This window comes from Ailuropoda melanoleuca, chromosome 13 (genome assembly GCF_002007445.2).
Source record: "Ailuropoda melanoleuca isolate Jingjing chromosome 13, ASM200744v2, whole genome shotgun sequence".
NCBI classification, from domain to species: Eukaryota; Metazoa; Chordata; class Mammalia; order Carnivora; family Ursidae; genus Ailuropoda; species Ailuropoda melanoleuca.
This window is the reverse complement of record NC_048230.1, coordinates 28,587,958-28,608,663: the sequence shown is the minus strand read 5'-3', so window position 1 is coordinate 28,608,663 and position 20,706 is coordinate 28,587,958. Positions and strand designations below refer to the sequence as shown.

Genomic DNA, 20,706 nt, shown 5'->3' with positions numbered 1-20,706 from the left:
GATATTTGCAATTCCAGACTGAGGAGGTAGCACCTGCCCTTGAATAGTTCATGGTCTAATGGAGAAGGTATATAAACAAATAATTGCAATTTAAACCTTGGAGAAGAGGAAAGAAACTCCTTTGAGAAGCCATGGTGAGGTTGAGAATGGATGTGTCTGCAGATGAATTTGTGGTTAGAGAAGCAGTGAGCTGAAGGAAGTTCATACCTGATAGTCCTTCCTTTTTTTTTTAATATGTGAAGTAGGAATCTAGATATTTTCTATGAATTAAACGCATGGGGTAGTGCTTGAGAAGAGAAGAACGGTGACAATCTGGGTAATTAATGTGAAGAATGGGAGGTGGACTAACAGAAATCAGTAGAGGGTGGCATGCAGTATCGAGAAGCAGTGAGCATGGAACTGAAATTGGATAACAGGAAATTGTGAGAATATCAGGACAGTGGTGTAATTTTAGCTGGCCGTGCTCTGTGGCCAACGTGTAGGTGCAGTAAAGCCATATTGTGTTCAGGCCTGTGGGATGAGTAGAACAGAAGTGTAAGAAGGCCAGGGAGTTGAAAGAAAGTGTAGCCTAATGTGGAAGGAAGTACCATTAGGAGGAAGTTGATAAATTTGGAGAAAGTTAAGAAATTAGAGGATGAGGATAAGGCTTGGTACTTTGTCCTCAGCAAGTCTTCATTTTCTCCTTTCTGACTCCCCTTTCCTGTGCCTTGTTTTACCACCACCATGACCACCTGCCACTCCTGTGGTTTATATGAATAGTTTCAAGTCATGATGGTAGCAGTTGGCCTGGAGGGTGAGATTAGCAGCCAGGTCCCAAAGTCTTCATCAAAAGTGCCCCAGTGGTTTGGATGCTGGCAGTGCCTCCTGATGTTGGCCTCTAGGAGAAGCTCACACCTGACCACTGTATCTCACTACTACTTGTGCTCCAAGAGTGGGTCAAGGGCAAAGACATTTTATTGGCCATGGTTCTCGGGGCAAGAATTTACTCTGTGGTGAGAAGGGTTAAGACTCTAAGCCTTCAAGGGTTTCCACTAAGTTCCCCTTGTCTCTACAAAGCTAACCATAGGCACACATCTCATTACTCTCAGGGATTTTAAAGGGAGTCTTTTTTTGACATATAGAAGCAGTGACCATACTGGCAACCCAAAGGGTCTTCCTACTGAGAATCTAAAATATCTAGTAGAGTTGTACCTTGTGTTTCTTTTATGTGAGTTATTAAATGTATTGTCATAATTTTTTTTAAAGAAACAGTTTTTAAGGCTTTCATTCCAAATGAGGACAAGCTATTATACGTGGAAACACACTATATTTCATTTCCAGAAATTTTCTTTTTCACCTGTACTTTTGAGTGTAACACTGAAATCTAATAAATCATTATTTCGCAGAATGCTTTTTTTGGTATAGTATAAGGGAAAGACTCATAAAACAGGAGTCATGCATCTTAAGTGTGAAACTGCAAGATAGGTGAGAATTCCTAGAGTTAGTAAACTGAAACCACAGGTCATCCAAATCTTAGAAATGGAGTTAATGCTCATGAAGAGTTGGCTAAAGAAATCCTGGGGAGTCTAAATCACCAGTCTTGCTCTTTCCCAACTGTTACTGATACCTTTTAAGCCATTTAGTAGTGCTTGCCTAGAAAAGAATTGAATTTTGTTCTTTTGAAGCTTCATCTTCATCTGGGTGGTGCTGAGAAAAGCGTGTGCCTCCCTTGGCATTAGTCACATGAAGTAGGACATTCAGCTTTATCCACTAAGTCGTAACATCCATCTAGATCCGATGGATTGCTCTATACCAGCCAACTCAAAACATGTTTGCCTGTTCTTCAAGGGCTTGTGTTGACAGGTAGACCTGTAATTTCTATGACTAAGATATGGTTTCCATAGCCTACCGTATCATAATAGATTTGTGTTGGGTTAAATTTGCCTAAAAGCAGAACTCTTTTATTCTCTGACTTTAAAGTAAAAGATAATGGAAAATACATAATACTTCATAATTAGGTATTTAGGTCAAAGAGACATTTTCAGAGTTAAAAGTATTTGTTCTAAATGATAGTTCAAATATACTTTTCTAGAGACCTTTAATTGGCAGTGTTCACACTCAAATATTGGTACTTGTGTAGGAATTTTTTCTGGATTTTCTATTTAGAAAAAGAGTTTTAGGGATGCCTGGCGAGATCATGCAACTCTTGATCTCCAGGTCATGAGTTCAAACCCCATATTGGGTGTGGAGCCTACTTAAAAAAAAAGAGCTTTAGTTGTTCATTCTTGTTCTGCTCTGGCACTTGGGTATTATATGTTAATGACATGACTATAGTTTTCCTAACATGCATATGAAGAAGAAAGAAAACTTTCCTTTAGATGTCTTACTTGGATTTTAGTTAGTTGTTATAAGACTGTTTTCTTTTCCTTTTTAGGTTGCAAACATGTTAAAGGCATCCTGTTATATGGGCCCCCAGGTTGTGGTAAGACTCTCTTGGCTCGACAAATTGGCAAGATGTTGAATGCAAGGGAGCCCAAAGTGGTCAATGGGCCAGAAATCCTTAACAAATATGTGGGAGAATCAGAGGCTAACATTCGTAAACTCTTTGCTGATGCTGAAGAGGAGCAAAGGAGGGTAATGTTAATATAAGTATAATTTAGTAAAAGTTGTTACCATTTATATAATGAGTGAAGCCCAAAGCTGTGGTGGAAAACTTGTGATCCATGTTTTGAAAAACATGTAGATAAAGTTTATTTAGTACTGAATTATATCACTGAACCAGGGATTATGGGGAATTTACATGATATGAACACGTCATTACCCACATGTACATAATACAAAGATAGATGATTATATAAGCCAAAGGTTTTGCAAAAACAGATCATGAATTTATTTTCAGGTGTCACTTTTATTCCACATTACTTTCAGATACTTGAACTCATTTATCCTTTGGAAAAGGGGGGAATTAAATCCATAAAATGACTTCTAGAATTATCTATATGTAAGGTTCACGAGCAGAAAGCTAGTTTACTTACCACTAAGTCTTCTCACTTGTAGAGTGACAGGCATGAGTTGTTAGGTCTCAGAGGAAAGTTTGATGTGGGTCTTAGAAAAAAATTAATTAAAAGTCAAACCCGAGTTTACTAATTGTTATGGTTAATTTTATGTGTCAGTCTGATTGGGCCTCAGGGTGCCCACACATTTGGTTAAACATTATTCTGGGTGTGTTTGTGAGGATATTTCTGGATGAGATTACCATTTGCATTGGTAGACTGAGTAAAGCAATTGCCCTCCCTCATATGGGTGGGCCCCAGTCAATCAGTTGAAAGCCTGACTAGAACAAAAGGACTGCTCCTCCCCTGACTAAGAGGGAGTTTCCTACTGCCTAACTGCTTTTATCTGGGCCATCAGTTCTTCCCTCCCTTTCTACTCAGACTGAAACTGCAGCCCTTCCTCAGTCTCCAGCTTGCAGGCCTTTGGACGAGAGCTATAGCATTGGCTCTCTTATGTCTCCAGCTTGCCAACTGCAGATATGGGGACTTGTCAAGCCCCATAATCGGGTTACCCGATTCCTTATAATTAATCTTTCTGTAGATAGATATAGATCTGCATTTAGATCTGTATGGATGTGTGTGTGTGTGTGTGTGTGTGTGTGTGTGTGTGTGTTTTCAGGTGTCCAATATGATGGATCTATGGATCCATCTTACTGTTACATTTCTCCAGAAAACCCTCATACACTAATACTAACATATTTATTTCATCAGCAGAAGTTTAAAAACAATCCCCTAAGATTTCTGCTTCTAGCAATACAGTAGACTAGGTAACCTGTCTTTCATAAACACCTTCAAATTCTGGGTAAAATATAACTAAAATCATTTTAAATGCATAATTTAATTCTCAAGAAAGAAAAGGAGATCTCCAGAAATGAGAAGAAAACTCTGAAAATTAGAGTAGTAAAGATAAGAGCTACAGCTTTTGGTTTTGGTAATGTATGAGTTTGGGTTTTAGTACCCGCTAGCAGGTAGAAAATGAGTCCTTGAGCCCACTTAGGGTGTGGACTAGGAACTGGAAGCTTCAAAGGGATTGTGTCCTCAATGAAAAGAATGGACTAGAAATTGTCTGCTCACCAGCACAAAGAAATAACAAAAACATTTAACCATCTGTCTGAGTTCTGCAGTGGGAGCTAAAGAATCTCTCATGGGACTTCTGAACTATGGATTCTTAACTTATGCTTAGGATTTGAAAGCACACACACCACCACCACCACCACCCCTGACCTATGTGGTCTCGGGCCCCCATGCTGAGAAATTGATTTAAAAATGAATCCTGGACTAATGATAGCATGGGGTTGATAGATACTAGCAAACCGCTGGGAGGAGGAGAATGGAGGCCCAGAAAAAAAAGGTCCTGGTGTGTAGGGTCACCATTCCTTTGGAGATATTAGCCATTTCTGGAGGGAGCTGTTAAACAGTGGTGCAGCCCTTTTGACAGGCCAGTGGGAGTAAGGGGCCGGAGGTTAAAATGCATGGCTCATGAAGAGAGGACACCTGATGAACATACCTCCGTTTGAGTTAGGACTGTGGAAGGCTGCACGATAGAAGCAGGGGTTAACCCGAAGTACACATGCTCTCACAGAGGCCAGCTTTGAATCGCATCTAATTTCTCTACAATTAAATTGAAGGTTCCTAAATCTCTAGTGCCCCTTGGCATCCAGCAGAATTGTAGATCCTTCCTGGAAGAAGGTAGTACCCTGCAAGGCCACATATTATTTCTGTAGTTTGCAAATGAGATGCCTGGTTATAATCAAAAGCAGTCAGGTGTACAAAGACATAGACAACTTGAAGAAAGAGAAACAAAAGGTGATAGAAATTGGGCCTCCAGATATCGGAATTCTCAGATACAGAGTTTTAAAATAACTACACTTATCATGTTCAAAGGGAAGCAAAATTGAGAATTTTGGCCGAGCAGTGAAAACTATTAAAAAAAAAAAAAAAGGAAATTCTGGGAATGAGAAATTCGGCAACTGAAATTAATTCAAGTAGATGGGTTTAAACAGCAAATTGGAAACATCTGAAGAGAGAATTAGTGCACTGAAAGATGTTAGACAAAAATAACCAGAGACAAAGGATGAAACCAATGAAAAGTGATAGAAAATACCAACACAAATGATGGAAACCAGAAGTAGTTGAATGCTATTTCTAAGAAGCTGGAAGAGAAGAACTATTAACTTAGAACTTTGTATCCAGTAAATGGATAAATTGTCATGTAAATATACAATGAATTTGCAAAAAATAAACTAAAACTTACCAGAGAAAACATTTTTAGAAGAAATATAGGCAAAAAGCTTTAAGAATTGAGGCTAGAGAAGAATTCTTTAAAAAAGAAAGTTTCATTTGTTTGTTTGTTTGTTTAGAGCCACCCAGGCACCCCAAGAAGAATTTCTTTATTAAGATACAGAAATCAAATCCATAAAAGAAAAAAAATGTTAGTTTAGTTACATTAATATAATATGAAGAAAATTCCCTCTGACAAATTACACTAAATATAGATGTCTCAAACTGGAGAGGATATTTGCAATGCATATAATCCACAAAGAATTGGTGTTTTATAAATTGTCTGTAATAACTCTTTTATAATAAGTACGAAAAAGACAAACACCACAATTAAAAAAACAAACAAACAAACAACTAGTGGGGGCACCTGGGGTCTCAGTCAGTTGAGTGTTTGATTCAGTTTTGGCTCATGTCATGATCTAGGTCTCTGGCCTTAGCCACGTTGGTTCTAGAAGGCATGGGTCTTGGTGGATTGGTACAAGTCCAGTAACTCTTCAGACAGTCCCAGAACCAATTCAGTTTTATTGTTCATCCCTAACACTACAATATTTTCTGCTTCAGAAATCTTTTTAACACTCAGGGTGCCAAGAAAAATTGTCATCATCATTTACTATCTGGGTTGAAATAACTCCTTTTTAAAAATTATTTTTAAGTTATTTTACAAGTAATTTACAAATGTAAAAGGAAGTGAAAGACGATTATATATTTAATAACTTAAATATAGCAAACTAAATTTTTATTCCATATTTTCTTGGTTTTGAAGATATAGATAGATCTATATATCTATATCTATGTAGACATTTATATATCTACATCCAAATGGGCAGGAGCCTCTGAATGTAACTAACAGTCCATCAGTTGTCATGCATGAACTTGTACATACAGGTTCAAAGTTTTACTTTATTTTTTTAAAGATTTTATTTTTTATTTATTTGTCAGAGAGAGAGAGCACGCGCGAGCACAAGCAGGGGAAGTGGCAGGCAGAGGGAGAAGTGGGCTCCTTGCTCAGCGAGGACTCTGTCCCAGGACTGTGGGATTATGACCTGACCTGAAGGCAGACACTTAACTGACTGAGCCACCCAGGAGTCCCTGATTCTAAGTTTCAGATACACCTGTAATGGAGTCTAGCTTGTCATTACTTCTGATTCTTTTTGTACTTGCATTGTCAAGACACAATACTTGAATTTTTTTAAAAAAATCATTATTTTGTTGTAGAGAGGATGGCCACCAAATACTCCATAATTGCAAAACATTTTCATTTTTAAATTTGTATACACCTTTTAGAATGGCTAAATTTTTCAATATCTTATAACCTGTTTCTTCTCATCATCTCTATAATACCTGCCTTCAACATCTATCTACTTAGAAACCATTTCAAGGAAATTTTGATGCATAGCTGAAATAAGAGATGAAAGAACACTGTCATTTGTCTTTTTAGAAAAATGAGATGGTCTAGTTTCTTGTCACAAAATATTGCACAATGAAAATTTTTGTTGAATAAATAACTAGATGAAAATGCCATTTTTTTTTGTCCTTAGAAATATATTATTCACGGGGCGCCTGGGTGGCACAGCGGTTAAGCGTCTGCCTTCGGCTCAGGGCGTGATCCTGGCGTTATGGGATCGAGCCCCACATCAGGCTCCTCTGCTGTGAGCCTGCTTCTTCCTCTCCCACTCCCCCTGCTTGTGTTCCCTCTCTCGCTGGCTGTCTCTATCTCTGTCAAATAAATAAATAAAATCTTTAAAAAAAAAAAAAGAAATATATTATTCACTCACTATTTTTAATTTGAGAGAGAGAGAGAGTGTGTGAGGGCAAGATAGGGGAAGAGGGAGAGGGAGAGAGAAACTCAAGCAGACTCCCCACTGAGCACAGAGCCCACCGCAGGGCTCAATCCCACAGCCCTGAGCTGATACCAAGAGTCAGCACTCAACAGACTGTGCCATCCAGGCACCCCGCACTCGTTCTTGAGTTTGAGAAAATGTATGCAGGATAACATCATCTGAAGCCACGTAGTCTGAGATTTTACTTATTATCATCAATTTCACTATCTTCATTAGAGTTTCAAGTGCTACTATATCACTCTGCATTAATCTTTGGATTAGATGTTATAAGTGTGAAATATTTGCCTCGGTCAGTTTTATTTTCTTTGCCATTATGGCCGGCGCGGGGGAGGGAATCTGAATTTTCAACTGTGTTCAGTTAAAGCTAAAACCAGGCAACAAAGATGGTGGATGGTGTCTCCAGACTTCTTTATACCTTCTTGAAAGATGTTGTAATTTTTTGGGCAACACAGTAAGAAAACTGAAGGGTGATATCCTAGTGGTCTTGATTTCACTATTGCATTATCCCTCTGAGCAATTCCATCATTCTTTCACTTTCTTTTTATTTTCATTTCATTATTTTTTAGGATAGGTAGGAATAATTGATGAGTAATGATGATGTAATTTCTAGAATGTTGAAATAGCATAATATATCTTAGATTTAGAAAAAGGTCCAGTGGACTCATATGGTAATTGCAAGATAGAATGAGTTTTATTCTATTTATTCTATTTTTTAAAATATGTTTTCCATTTTCTTCTGTGGAATACTTCTAATTTAAAAAGTCATAAAATATCAATATTTATGAATAGTTAAAATTGTTCAGCAAAAAAACTTAAAAACTGAAATTGTGTCTAGTGGACCCTGATGATAATACTGAGGATTAAATACTAGGTGCAGGTGAGCCAAAATGTCCCTTCTCGAAAGAGGCATTTTATAAAAATCTGTTGTGATCATTTCCACATGGCTGCATAGGTGTCTTTGGTGCTGTTTTTAAACTTGCAGAGAGTTTAAATATGACACTATTCATGATACAACTGAGTTGACAAAGAATTTCTAGGTAGATGTTAATCTAGCCAGCCTTTTCAGTTACACCTTTTCTCAATTCTTACATCCAGGAATGGCTTGGTATACTCAGCTAATAACCCCATGGAGGGCAGATGTGTGTTACATAATAAAGAAAAGCATCACCTCTGTGATTCTGGACAGTCCAGGCCGACAGAGATGAACACTTGCATATAGGTCAAACTGGTTAAATTTAGAACAGCCGTTATCGAAGGCAGTTGCCAGGGGCTCCACAGCATCAGCTCTGTTTCTGTGGGGGAAGACTTTGCAGATGGTAAGAACAGAGCTAGAGGCCAGTGAGTTAGAGGATTGCATTGGGAAATTTAAACTCTTTGGTAAAGGGTTTATTGATGAGTCAGCTATATTAATCTGTGAACATTAATCTTGTCATCTTCTTACCTGACTTCCAATTTATTGCAAGAACTTACCTTTATTTAAGTAACACACCTGTAAAAATTGGTGTGGTTGTACTGACTAGGTTGGGGGAAGGCACCTGATGACAGGTCACAAGATTAGTAAGGTTCTGAAAAGGTCAGAATGGTACTGAATTATATTTAAGACAGATTGTTCCTGGGGGCATACAGTGTTCCTATTGTCTCTGGCTTTCCATCCACACAGATGATTTTTGAGGTCAGACTGAGAAGGAAGTCATGATTCTAGTGGCAACATAAGGTACATTGACAGCAAAATTCATACATTTTAGCAGCTTTTTGTTTCATGCTAAAATGGCAGACAACGTTGAATAAAAATGTCTTATAAAATAATGTAGAATCTTAGCTCGCCTGGGTGGCTCAGTTGGTTAAGCATCTGCCTTTGGCTTGGGTCGTGATCTCAGGGTCTTGGGATTGAGCCCCTCATGGGGCTCCCTGGTGGGTGGGGAGTCTGCTGCCACCCCCACCCCACCTCCCTGCTCGTGTGTGCGCACTCTCTCTCTCAAATAAATAAAAAAAATCTTTAAAAAAAAACCCAATACACATGTTAAAACTCACAAAACTGCATACCAGAAAACTCAATTTTATAAATTTTAGAAAACAGATAAAATATCTTTTAATACTTACATTCTATGATTCATGTCTGGATTATTGTTCACTCTAATGCAATTCTCTGCAAGAGGATAGTCATGTGTTCATCAAGGTTTCCAAAATTTAACTAGGTTTTTTTTCCCCTGAACACTACTTAGAGATTGTTCTCCTTCCACCAATGTTTTAAAAACTAAAATAAAATCTGGAAAAAAATTAATTTTCTCAATATAGTCATAATTATTGAACAGGTGTCTGATGATAAATGATAGCTTGGTTGCTTAAAAAAAATTTCAACACCAGAAGCTATCATCTTTCCAACTATAGAAAAGACCGAGAAAAGGAATTGGAACTATACCCTCAGCTTTGCTTAACACTTCTGTATGGTAGGGTATTAGTTCTTGGAAATTCTGTGACTGAAAAACTGAGATTCTACATTTTTTTAAAAAGATTTTATTTATTAATTTGAGACAGAGAACAAATGATGGGAAGGGGCAGAGGGAGAGAGAAAGAAGCAGACTCCCCTTTGGGCAAGAAGCCTGATGGCAGGGCTCAAACCCAGGACCCAGAGATCATGCCCTGAGCTGAAGGCAGACACTTAACCGACTGAGCCACCCAGATACCCCATAAAATAGTCAAAATTGTTAGGACAAAGAATAATGTGTGGAGGAAGCAAGTTTGTCCAACCTACTGCTATAGTAGAATAGGCTGGTAATAATATAAAAACATAAAGCCCAATAGAAATGACATCTCAATCAATGAAAAAAAGATTACTTAGTCTACAATATTGGAACAGTTAGTTAATTGTTTGAATAAGAATTACTTGGATTCTGGGGCGCCTGGGTGGCACAGCGGTTAAGCGTCTGCCTTCAGCTCAGGGCGTGATCCTGGCGTTCCGGGATCGAGCCCCACATCAGGCTCCTCTGCTATGAGCCTGCTTCTTCCTCTCCCACTACCCCTGCTTGTGTTCCCTCTCTCGCTGGCTGTCTCTCTGTCCAATAAATAATAAAAAAAAAAAAAAAAAAAAAAAAGAATTACTTGGATTCTTACTTCACATGTACCATTTACAAAAATGAAACTCTAGATAGATTGAAAAATTACATATAAAATAAATTTTAAAAGAGAGGAAAATATAGGTGACCATCAGGGTCTGTAATGGGGGAGGATTTTAAGGGTGAAAGTAATTTTAAAAATCATAAAATGAAAAATGGGTAATTCTGGCTACTTACATAGTAAAAAAAAAAAAGTTGAAGTCCTTCTATATTAAAAAATATACCATAAATAAAATTAAAAGATAAGTGGCAAACTGGGATAAAATATTTATAACAAATGAATAATGCCCTTAATATATAAAATTTTTTTCTAGAAATCAATAAGAAACACTATTAAGTCCCAACAGAAAAATGTGCAAAGAATATGTACACATAATTAATAAAAGAAAAATTACAAATGGTAAAAACATGATTTTAAAAAGTTCCAGCCTCTTCAGTAATCAGACAAATGCCATTTAAAAACAGTTGAAAAACACCATTGTTCAGTTATCAAGTTGGGAATTACTTTTTAGATTTTTCTCATATTCATTCCTTGTGAGGATGTACCAAGATAAGCACTGTCATATACCTTGGTGGGATTATGAAGTAATAAAATATTTCTGGAAAAGTATTTGAACCTATTTTAAGGGCCTTAAAACACTCAATACACCTTTTAAAGTAACAATTTGCATTCAGGAAGTAATTGCATCTATTGAGGAGTTAAATACAAAATGTTTATTATGGGGCGCCTGGCTGGCTCAGTCAGAGCATGTGACTCGATCTCTGGGTCGTGGCTTCAAGCCCCCATGTTGGGTATAGTGATTACTTAAAAATAAAAATCTTAAAAAAATGTGTATTGTAACAACATACATAATACTCAAAACTTAGAAATTATTAATTGTCTGACAGGAAGGAATTAATGTGAAGTTAGGGGAGTTCTCTGTGCAACCAGTCATACAATGAAATATTATGGAGCCATTAAAAATTATGTAGTTGTATTTATCGCCATGTGAAGGACTGAAGATAATATCTGTACTGAAAAAAGGGATACAAACTACCTACACAGGACCTAATTAATAATATGAGTTATTCGTAGCTAGTTGAATTTTGGATGATTGTGATTTCTTTACATTTTTAAGTATTTTTCCACATTTTCTATAATGATCATGTTTTTTTGCAAATAGAAACAAAAATAACAATTTTAAATAGTTTTCAAAGAATAATGTTCAAGAGAATACAAGATGCAGTGAGTTACCAATTTTTTAATTAAAATAAATTTAGGGGTGCCTGGGTGGCACAGCGGTTGGGCGTCTGCCTTCGGCTCAGGGCGTGATCCCGGCGTTATGGGATCGAGCCCCACATCAGGCTCTTCCGCTGTGAGCCTGCTTCTTCCTCTCCCACTCCCCCTGCTTGTGTTCCCTCTCTCGCTGGCTGTCTCTATCTCTGTCAAATAAATAAATAAAATCTTTTTAAAAAAAATTTAAAATAAATTTAAAATATAGAAATAAATCCACAGAATGTTAACAGCATTTATCTTTAGGTATTATATAGTATATATCATAGGTATGATATAATATAGCTTATTTTTAACTTATTTCCATTTGTTTTTCAACTTTTGCTCAGTTAACATCTAATGCTTTTATAACAAAGTAAAAACCCCCCAACTCTTAAAAAAAAAAAAAAGATTCTATCCTTACCAGAGGTTAATGAATACCAACCATATCTAATCCTGAATCTCATTATGCCTATCATTTGTATTATCCATATGTAAGTTATGTTCATTTTCACCTGTTTTGTTAATCCCTGGTGTTTTTTGTTGTTGTTGTTTAGAAAAAGAAAAGAAAATTTATGGAGTGCACTTCCTTCTTAGGTTCCTTTAATAAGAGACTTAAGTACTTGAATGTAATTGTTAGAAGGTCCATGTTAACCTAATGAATTATTAGCATTTGAAAGTATTTGCATCTGCTAAAATTTTACAATACATAAACTATTTTCTTGTAATGATGACTCTTAATTCAGTAAACTCAAATCACTATGCAGAAGAAATAGCACCCCCTAACTATTCTTCCTATAAACTATGTCTCTGTTCTCACTTTACAGTTAGGAAGAAGTACTTTGTTTTCATGTGATATAACCAAATGTGAACCATGTTCACCTCCTTCCGTCATCTGCCCACTTTCCAGTCGACCTCCGGGTAGAGTTGCTGTTTAGCTATATAATATGACAAACATTAAACCTGCTGCAACTGGGACGGTTCTCTCACCAAAACTCAGGGAAAATGGGAGGGAGTTGCCATTCACTGACTTAAGACAGGCATCTGATAATTCTGAGTTCTTCTTTCCAGTAGTGAGATAAGAAATGCATGTCAATGAACAGATGATTATTTGATGGACTGTTCACATTCATTAATGTATAATGTGTATTTTTGTTTTACGGCTGTTAAGTATGAGGTTCTGGAATGCCTTTTCAGTTTGCAGAGTTCTGAGAATGCAGTTCCAATACCTCTGAGAGGGTAGGAGCCATGAGTACACCTGCTGTACTTATTAGTCAAAATGGAGCAAAATCAATCCATGACGGCTTTGTTTTGCTTTTGTTGACTAGTTTGTTTAGTAATATATTCAAATTATGACCTTGACTCTAATTTCTTGCCTTGCTAGCTTGGTGCCAACAGCGGTTTGCACATAATCATCTTTGATGAAATTGATGCCATCTGCAAGCAGAGAGGGAGCATGGCTGGTAGTACGGGAGTTCATGACACTGTTGTCAACCAGTTGCTGTCCAAAATTGATGGGGTAGAGCAACTGAACAACATCTTAGTCATCGGTATGTTTACTTAAAAAAAAACAACAGAAGTTCTATGATTTCAAAACATTAGACACATAGGTTCTGAATTAAGATCTGTGTAGGTTGTAGTTAATACTGTGTTGCCCATGTTTCCAAATTAGTATCAAGTGATATTGAAGAATCTTAAGTACCTATTTTAATGTCTGGCCTTAATTAGACAAATAAAAGATGGGTTTTAGTGACTCATGGGTGTATGCTCATAGCTCAAAGATGAAAAAGGTAGCACAGTGTAATGCAGTGGTTTTCAAATTGCGTCCTATAGGTCTCCAGGGGCCTTCAGAGGTGCCTCAGGGTCTGTGAGTGAGCTTCAGATCATGTATCCCAATTATAACTTCTTTTAACTGTTGCATGTACTGAGGTTCTCTAAAGATGACTTTAAAAAACAAAACAAAACTTCTGTTATTTATGAACATAGAAAACCATTGGCCTACAAAAAGGGAGAGGGACTTTGGGGTTGGGCAGATCACGTTCACATTGTCCCTCTCTCACTTTGACAGCTGCTTAGCCTCTCTGAACTTCATCTTCTCTTTTTAAATATTTGAAGATTTCATTACATGTATATTCCATTGGCAGTATGGCGAAATACTAAAGCAGAGTCTTCAGGTGTTTCCATTAGAACAGATCAAGAACAAATGATATTTTTATTTGAGAATAATTGGTTTTCTGTTTGACCATTATAATATATCTTAGCTTGTTTGAGAAATTGCTATTTGTACATGTAGTGAAGGGCCTTTTTATTTATTTATTTATTTATTTATTTATTTATTTATTTATTTTTTAATGTTATGTTAGTCACCGTACAGTACATCATTAGTTTTTGATGTAGTGTTCCATGACTCATTGTTTGTGTAGAACACCCAGTGCTCATTGCAATACGTGCCCTCCTTACTACCCATCACTGGGCTAACCCATCCCCCACCCCCCCTACCCTCTGAAACCCTGTTTGTTTCCTGTAGTCCATAGTCTCTCATGGTTCGTCTCCCCCTCTGATTTCCCCCCCTTCATTTTTCTCTTCCTTCTCCCAATGTCCTCAATGCTATTCCTTATGTTACACATATAAGTGAAACCATATGATAATTGTCTTTTTCTGCTTGACTTATTTCACTTAGCATAATCCCCTCCAGTTCCATCCATGTCAATGCAGATGGGGGGTATTCATCCTTTCTGACGGCTGGGTAATATTTCCATTGTATATATGGACCACATCTTCTTTATCCATTCATCTGTTGAAGGGCATCTCGGCTCCTTCCACAGTTTGGCTGTTGTGGACATTGCTGCTATGAACATTGGGGTGCACGTGCCCTTGAAGGGACATTTTATCTTACTTTTGAACTTTTGTTGTTTTGTTTTGAAATCTGTGCTTAGGAATGACCAACAGACCAGATCTGATAGATGAGGCTCTCCTTCGACCCGGAAGACTGGAAGTTAAAATGGAGATAGGTAAGCAGGTCTGTCACTGGTTGGGGGAGGGGTGTGTGTGTGTAGAGTTCATGAGAAAGAGCAGAGTCCTGTAACTTAACATCGGTTAGAAAAGTTAGGTATCCTGAGGAACTCATGTTTACCTGCCTAAGTACCTATAAGAAAAGCATTAGGATGGGGCGCCTGTTAAGCGTCTTGCCTTCAGCTCAGGACGTGATCCTGGCATTCTGGGATCGAACCGCACATCAGGCTCCTCTGCTGGGAGCCTGCTTCTTCCTCTCCCATTCCCTCTGCTTGTGTTCCCTCTCTCACTGCCTGTCTCTCTCTGTCTAATAAATAAATAAATAAAATCTTTAAAAAGAACAGCATTAGGATGATTGTAATTTCTATTTTATTTTCAATTTTACCAGGCTTACCAGATGAGAAAGGTCGACTACAGATCCTTCATATCCACACAGCAAGGATGAGAGGGCATCAGTTACTCTCTGCCGACGTAGACATTAAAGAACTGGCTGTGGAGACCAAGAATTTCAGCGGTGCCGAACTGGAGGGGCTGGTGCGGGCGGCACAGTCCACTGCTATGAACCGACACATCAAGGTCAGGAAGATCACCTAACACGTTCGGGGTCTGCAGCTCTGTAAATGCTGTGTCCGTGTTCTGTCTCTTTCCTTTCAAACGTGCAAGGGCTATGGTAGTGCTGACTTTTGAGAGAGAAGAGACCTGGTAAAAGGAATAGGAATTGTCAGCTGCCAAAGCGTCAGGGTGGCAGGAAGTGGATGATGCTGACGTCTGCCCCACGGTCACCACTGTCACACCTGCCTCGGCTTGCCACCGTCTGATAGAAACGTGTGAAGATGAAGAGTTGGAGGAATTTAATTTTTTTTTTAAAGGAAGTTTCCAAAGGGATTTTTTTTTTAAAGATTTTATTTATTTATTTGAGAGAGAGAGAGTGCATGGGGGGGGAGGTCAGAGGGAGAAGCAGACTCCCCACCAAGCAGGGAGCCTGATGTAGGAATCAATCCTGGGACTCCAGGATCATGACCTGAGCTGAGGCAGTCGCTTAACTGACTGAGCCACCCAGGCGCCCTTGAAGAATTTAATTTTTAATCTTTGTACTGTGTTGAGTTGTAACATGTCATAGAAGTTGGGTTTTCTACGACGCTTGAGTTATGGGGGCTGCATCGTTCAGCACATACACTGAATACCTGCTGTTTTCTGAGTGTTAAACTGGAGACACAAAGATGATAAACTGTGACCTCTCCCCTCAAGGAATTTAGAGTCAGGCGGATAGATATGTTTGTAAATTAGTACACTAATGTTATTGATACTATGGTAGGAAGACATACCCGGATATTATTTTTTTTTTAAAGATTTCATTTATTTATTCGACAGAGATAGAGACAGCCAGCAAGAGAGGGAACACAAGCAGGGGGAGTGGGAGAGGAAGAAGCAGGCTCATAGCGGAGGAGCCTGATGTGGGGCTCGATCCCATAACGCCGGGATCACGCCCTGAGCCGAAGGCAGACGCCCAACCGCTGTGCCACCCAGGCGCCCCCAGGATACTTTTATGTTGATAAAGTGCTTTTGAATCTTTACCATCCCTTCTCCTCTTCAGAGGTAGATGGATGACTCCCAGATTTATGTCTCGTCTCTTGAAAGTTTCTTTCTCCCACTTTCAAATTTACACAAAATACCTCTACTTCAATGGTTTATCAGGTCTCAAATTTAATATCCAAAACCAAATTCACTGTCTTTTTTTTTTTTTTTTTTCTGCTTTCCTTACTGTTCCTATTTTCCTGTTTCTGCCAATTTCCCAGGCTTAAAACTTCAGGAATATCATTAATTCCTGCCACTCTCCTGTGTCCTACATCAAGTCATTTGCCAACTTTTGTCACTTATATCTTGGCAGTGTCCTTCAGTTTCTACCCACTTTCTGTTTGATTAGTCTTCCTGTTTCACACTATTCTACCCTACAGAAACTTTCAGAACGTAGTACAGACTTCTTAGCCTGATCCTTACGGTCCTCTAGATCTGACCCTAAACTGGCCTGTCCAAATGTGTTCCCAGTTATTCTCCATACTTTAGCCAAACTGAAATACTCATTGGTCATCAGACGTTAATTTATTTTGTTACTTCTCTGCTTTTGCGAAAGTCTTTACTATGTTTACTTATGTCTTTAATACCTAGTTCATATGCCACCACTTTCTTCAAACCTTTTCTGATTGTCTCCTTCAAGAAGGATGTCTTGTCTTCCTTCTTGAAATAGTAATGTATCACCTGTGGTACTTTGGGTTCACTTTGGTTCCCAGTAGACGTGTTGAGCACCTGCTCTATGCCAGACGCTGTGCTGGCAGCTAGTGCTACACCTGAAAGAAACCACCTACCCTGAGCAGCCTGTAGTTCTAATCTCCACATTCAGTAACAGAAAGGACAGGAGACGTAAGGAAGTGAGAAGGTGTCAGATGTGGCCAACTCGTGGGGTGAGAGGATGCTTCACTGAGACATTTCTGGGTGAATGCATCTCTTGGTGTGGTAGGACATTTTAGGTAGAAGGCAAAGGAACAGAGACACAAAATAGCATGGTATGTTAGGGTAATTCAGTATCGCTTCAGCATAAAAGGTAGGGGAGGGGAGGTAGAGAGAGACATTGTGGGGAATAAGTCAGGAGACTAAAGCAGGGAGTGGAGCACAAAGAGCCTTTTATATTGTGCTAAGAAGTATGGACTTTTTTCCTGGAGTAGTGCTAAGCCATCGAAGAGTTTTAAGAATAGCAGCGACATAGTGTTAAAACATAAGCTCACTCTGGCAGCTGTGTTGAGTGGAGTATTGAGGGGAATTGGAGTTGGCAACATCCTATCACTGGTTCTAACCCAAGGATCAGCAAACTGTGGCCCATAGGCCGTATCCAGTTCACCACCAATTTTTATAAATAAAGTTTTTGGGGATCATACCCATTTATGTGTGTGTTGGCAGTGGCTGTTTTCATGCTACAATGGTAGAGTTGAGTATTTGGAACAAGGACTGCTTGGCCCACAAAGCCTAAAATAGTTACTACCTCATTCTTTACAGAAAACGTTTGTCAACCCCTGTTCTAGACTTTAAGTCCCTATCTTATTCGTGTCTGAATATCCCACCGTGCCCCAAATAGGTCTAAATACTGAGAACACAGTGGGTGTTTGGTAAGTGTTTCTAAAATTAGTAAGCTTATGTATTTATTCTGAATCAAGCTCTACCCATACCCATGTATGTATTCTGAATCAAGCTCTTCCCTACGTAGCAGAAGTGACTTTGTTCTAGCTCAGAAATGCCAAAGGTCAGGATAGTGTGGGAATATAGTATTGGGTCCTTTATAGACTGGATTCATCCATCCATCCATCCATCCATCCATTCATTCATCCTTTCTCCTTGCCATAAGAAATGCCTTAGAAGTGATGGCAACTTCAAGAAAAATTGTGTAAATGATGTGAGAATTGTTCCCAGACCTTTCATCATTTTGGTATAATCCACATCTCAGACCACATCAGTGCATCTTTGTATAATCTGCAGTGACTGGTGTATTACCAGAGTTTTCATATGCAATGGCCCCTGGATTTTTCTCCTAGTCACTTGTCATTTTTACCACAATAGTCCTATCCCAAAATGTCATTCTAAGCCATTCTCTCACTAAGAAACGTACTTTCTTTAAGTATATATTGAGTTTATCTACACACAAAGCAATAAGCAATGGTGGAAAGATCACAGATTTTCTAGTCCGAAGGTGTGGCTATGCATTACACTTTTTTCACTTTTTTATTTCTTTTTTTCCTTAAGATTTAAAAAATTTATTAGAGAGAGAGATAGTGAGAGAGAGAGCATGAGCTGGGGGGTCGGGGAGAAGCAGGATCCCCTCGAGCAGGGAGCCCGACACAGGGCTCAGTCCCAGGACCCTGGGATCATGACCTGAGCCGAAGGCAGATGCTTAACCAACTGAGCCACCCAGGCATCCCTGACTTTTTTATTTCTGTCAAGTGGAAATAACTACTTACCTCATCAGGTTTTTTTGAAAATCAAATCAAATACTATATATGGAAGTGCCTTATAAGGTATATAAATGCTAATTATTTCCATTTTTATTATTACTGGCTAATTTGAGAGCACACCATATATATCCTTTGCAAGGCCTGAGTTTCTGAATTTGTTGACTATTATAATTAATTATAATAAATAATATTATAAATATAATATAAATATAATTAAATAAGTTATAATTTTTTCCATTGTAAATGTTTGCTCCCACTGTACAGAATATGTTACCCTTCAGATTTGCAAGTAAGAGGTAGTACAAATAGTTGATATTCTTGCCCTCACTTTTCCCATGTGGTTAACTTTTAAACTTAAGGTAATGCATATTGACTTGTGATCAATATCTTTTATACCAAAGAGCTTTTATTTTCTTTCAGTATCTATGGAATATCTAACACAAGGGACTATTTAGGCACTTCAGGGAAGAGAAGGGTTTATAGGACACCAACCCTCACCCCCAAGAAGAAATTATGTGAACATTTATTTTCTTTTCTGTGTTTTTAAAAATCTGTGTTGTCAAAGGTCTTGAAACACTGTTTTCCCAACAAGACTCCTCAGCTGAACAAAAGGCTTACAGTTGTAATATTTCCATTGTTGTAGATGTTTGTAGCTTTACTAGTAGTGATTGGTGAGCAAGTATTTAATCTGAAGCTTATGATCTGGAGTTGATATACAACTTTAAAACATCCACAGCATTCAGCTCTTGGTTCTAAAGTCCTGTCTTTGTATTATAAAAAGTCATAATTGGTTTTATTTTGCATCCTTTTCAAAAGATTTAGGCTTAAATAAAAAGCCAGGTAGACTCAACAAGTCTTCCCGGTTAGACTGTGTTTGGTTTGTTTTTTTTTTCAAGTTTTCTGAAACGGGGAGAAAATCCGGTCATAAACACCTGATGTTCATGTCATTTGTACTTGAACCCATGTTTGTGGTCAACTGAAATTCATGTGACATTTGGTTGTTTTTTTCTTGAAAGGAATTTCTGCTTCAGGTAGAAAAGAGTCATAACCCAAGTTTCTTCTGCTCTAATGGGTTGTAAGGAAGTAAATTGAGGACGTGCTCTTCCACACAGCACACAAACATTCTACCCCGGAATCAAAGCTCTGATTTATGCTTGCAGAATTTCAATAAAATTATTTCTTGCTTTCTGTAGAATTTTGATTGATTAAGGTCATTCTACCTGTAATTTAAGAGGAATGATAAGAACTTTGAAAGGTCAGATTTAAAAGGTTATGAAATTTAAGGGTGACCACTCGATATTTGCTAGTGTTGAAATACAAGTTTATTAGTTTCTGCAGGTATAAGCTGAAAGATGTTGCCTCTTCTCTATTGATTAGCTGTTATAAATAAAATGCAGGAAAAAATCACAGTAATTCAGACAAATGAGAAAAGGTTTTCTGAATGAGAAAAATTCAGAATTGTAGAATATTTTAAAATTAGATTTTACTAATTTTGATAAAATAGTAAAAGTTAAGAGAAGGCCTTAGAAAACTTAATGAATAGGCAGGAGTAATTTATAATTAGAATATTGATTGTTTACAGTTAGGTAAGTTCTACAATTCCTGGCATGCCTAACAACTTGTCTTACAATAACTCTCCCCCAGCCATTTTAATTCACTTTTAACTCATTGGTAAGTCCCTTCTTAATAGTAAAAAGACAAGTTTCACACAGCTTCAGTCCTGAAATCTATCCTATTTTTTTGTCAAATGTCAGAAGTTAAGATTTTCCCCTCACATTGCTATATGTATCTATCATTTGAGTTCACTTTCACCAGCAGAGGAAATCAAAACACAAAACATCGTGGTAGAAACTCAGGGCTATATACAGAGGAGACATTGGAAATGAGGCTGGAGGCTTCATTGGGGTTTTAACATGATTCTGTCAGAGCTCCTTCTTCACTTTGACCTGAAAGTTAACACCTTGTAGAATCCTTTAAGATGTGTCAAAAAGTTTTAATCAGAGTTAAAACGTTTATATAAGATTACCTACGAAGGAAATCTTATATCTACCCTTAGTTAAATTATCCTACCTTTAATTTAAGAAAACTTCCAGGCTTGGGGCGCCTGGGTGGCACAGCGGTTAAGTGTCGGCCTTCGGCTCAGGGCGTGATCCCGGCGTTATGGGATCGAGCCCCATC

The 20,706-nt window shown here is 38.0% G+C and overlaps 1 protein-coding gene across 1 annotated transcript in view; it reads left to right on the top strand.

Annotated features, from left to right (window-relative positions):
- The window catches only part of NSF (N-ethylmaleimide sensitive factor, vesicle fusing ATPase), a 117,403-nt gene that overhangs the window by 46,330 nt on the left and 50,367 nt on the right, over positions 1–20,706 (top strand). Inside the window, exons 8-11 of the mRNA XM_019809479.2 lie at positions 2,414–2,613; positions 12,903–13,068; positions 14,455–14,529; positions 14,919–15,106. Of these exons, the coding sequence (XP_019665038.1) occupies positions 2,414–2,613; positions 12,903–13,068; positions 14,455–14,529; positions 14,919–15,106 (629 nt within the window). The remainder of the gene's footprint in view (positions 1–2,413; positions 2,614–12,902; positions 13,069–14,454; positions 14,530–14,918; positions 15,107–20,706) is intronic.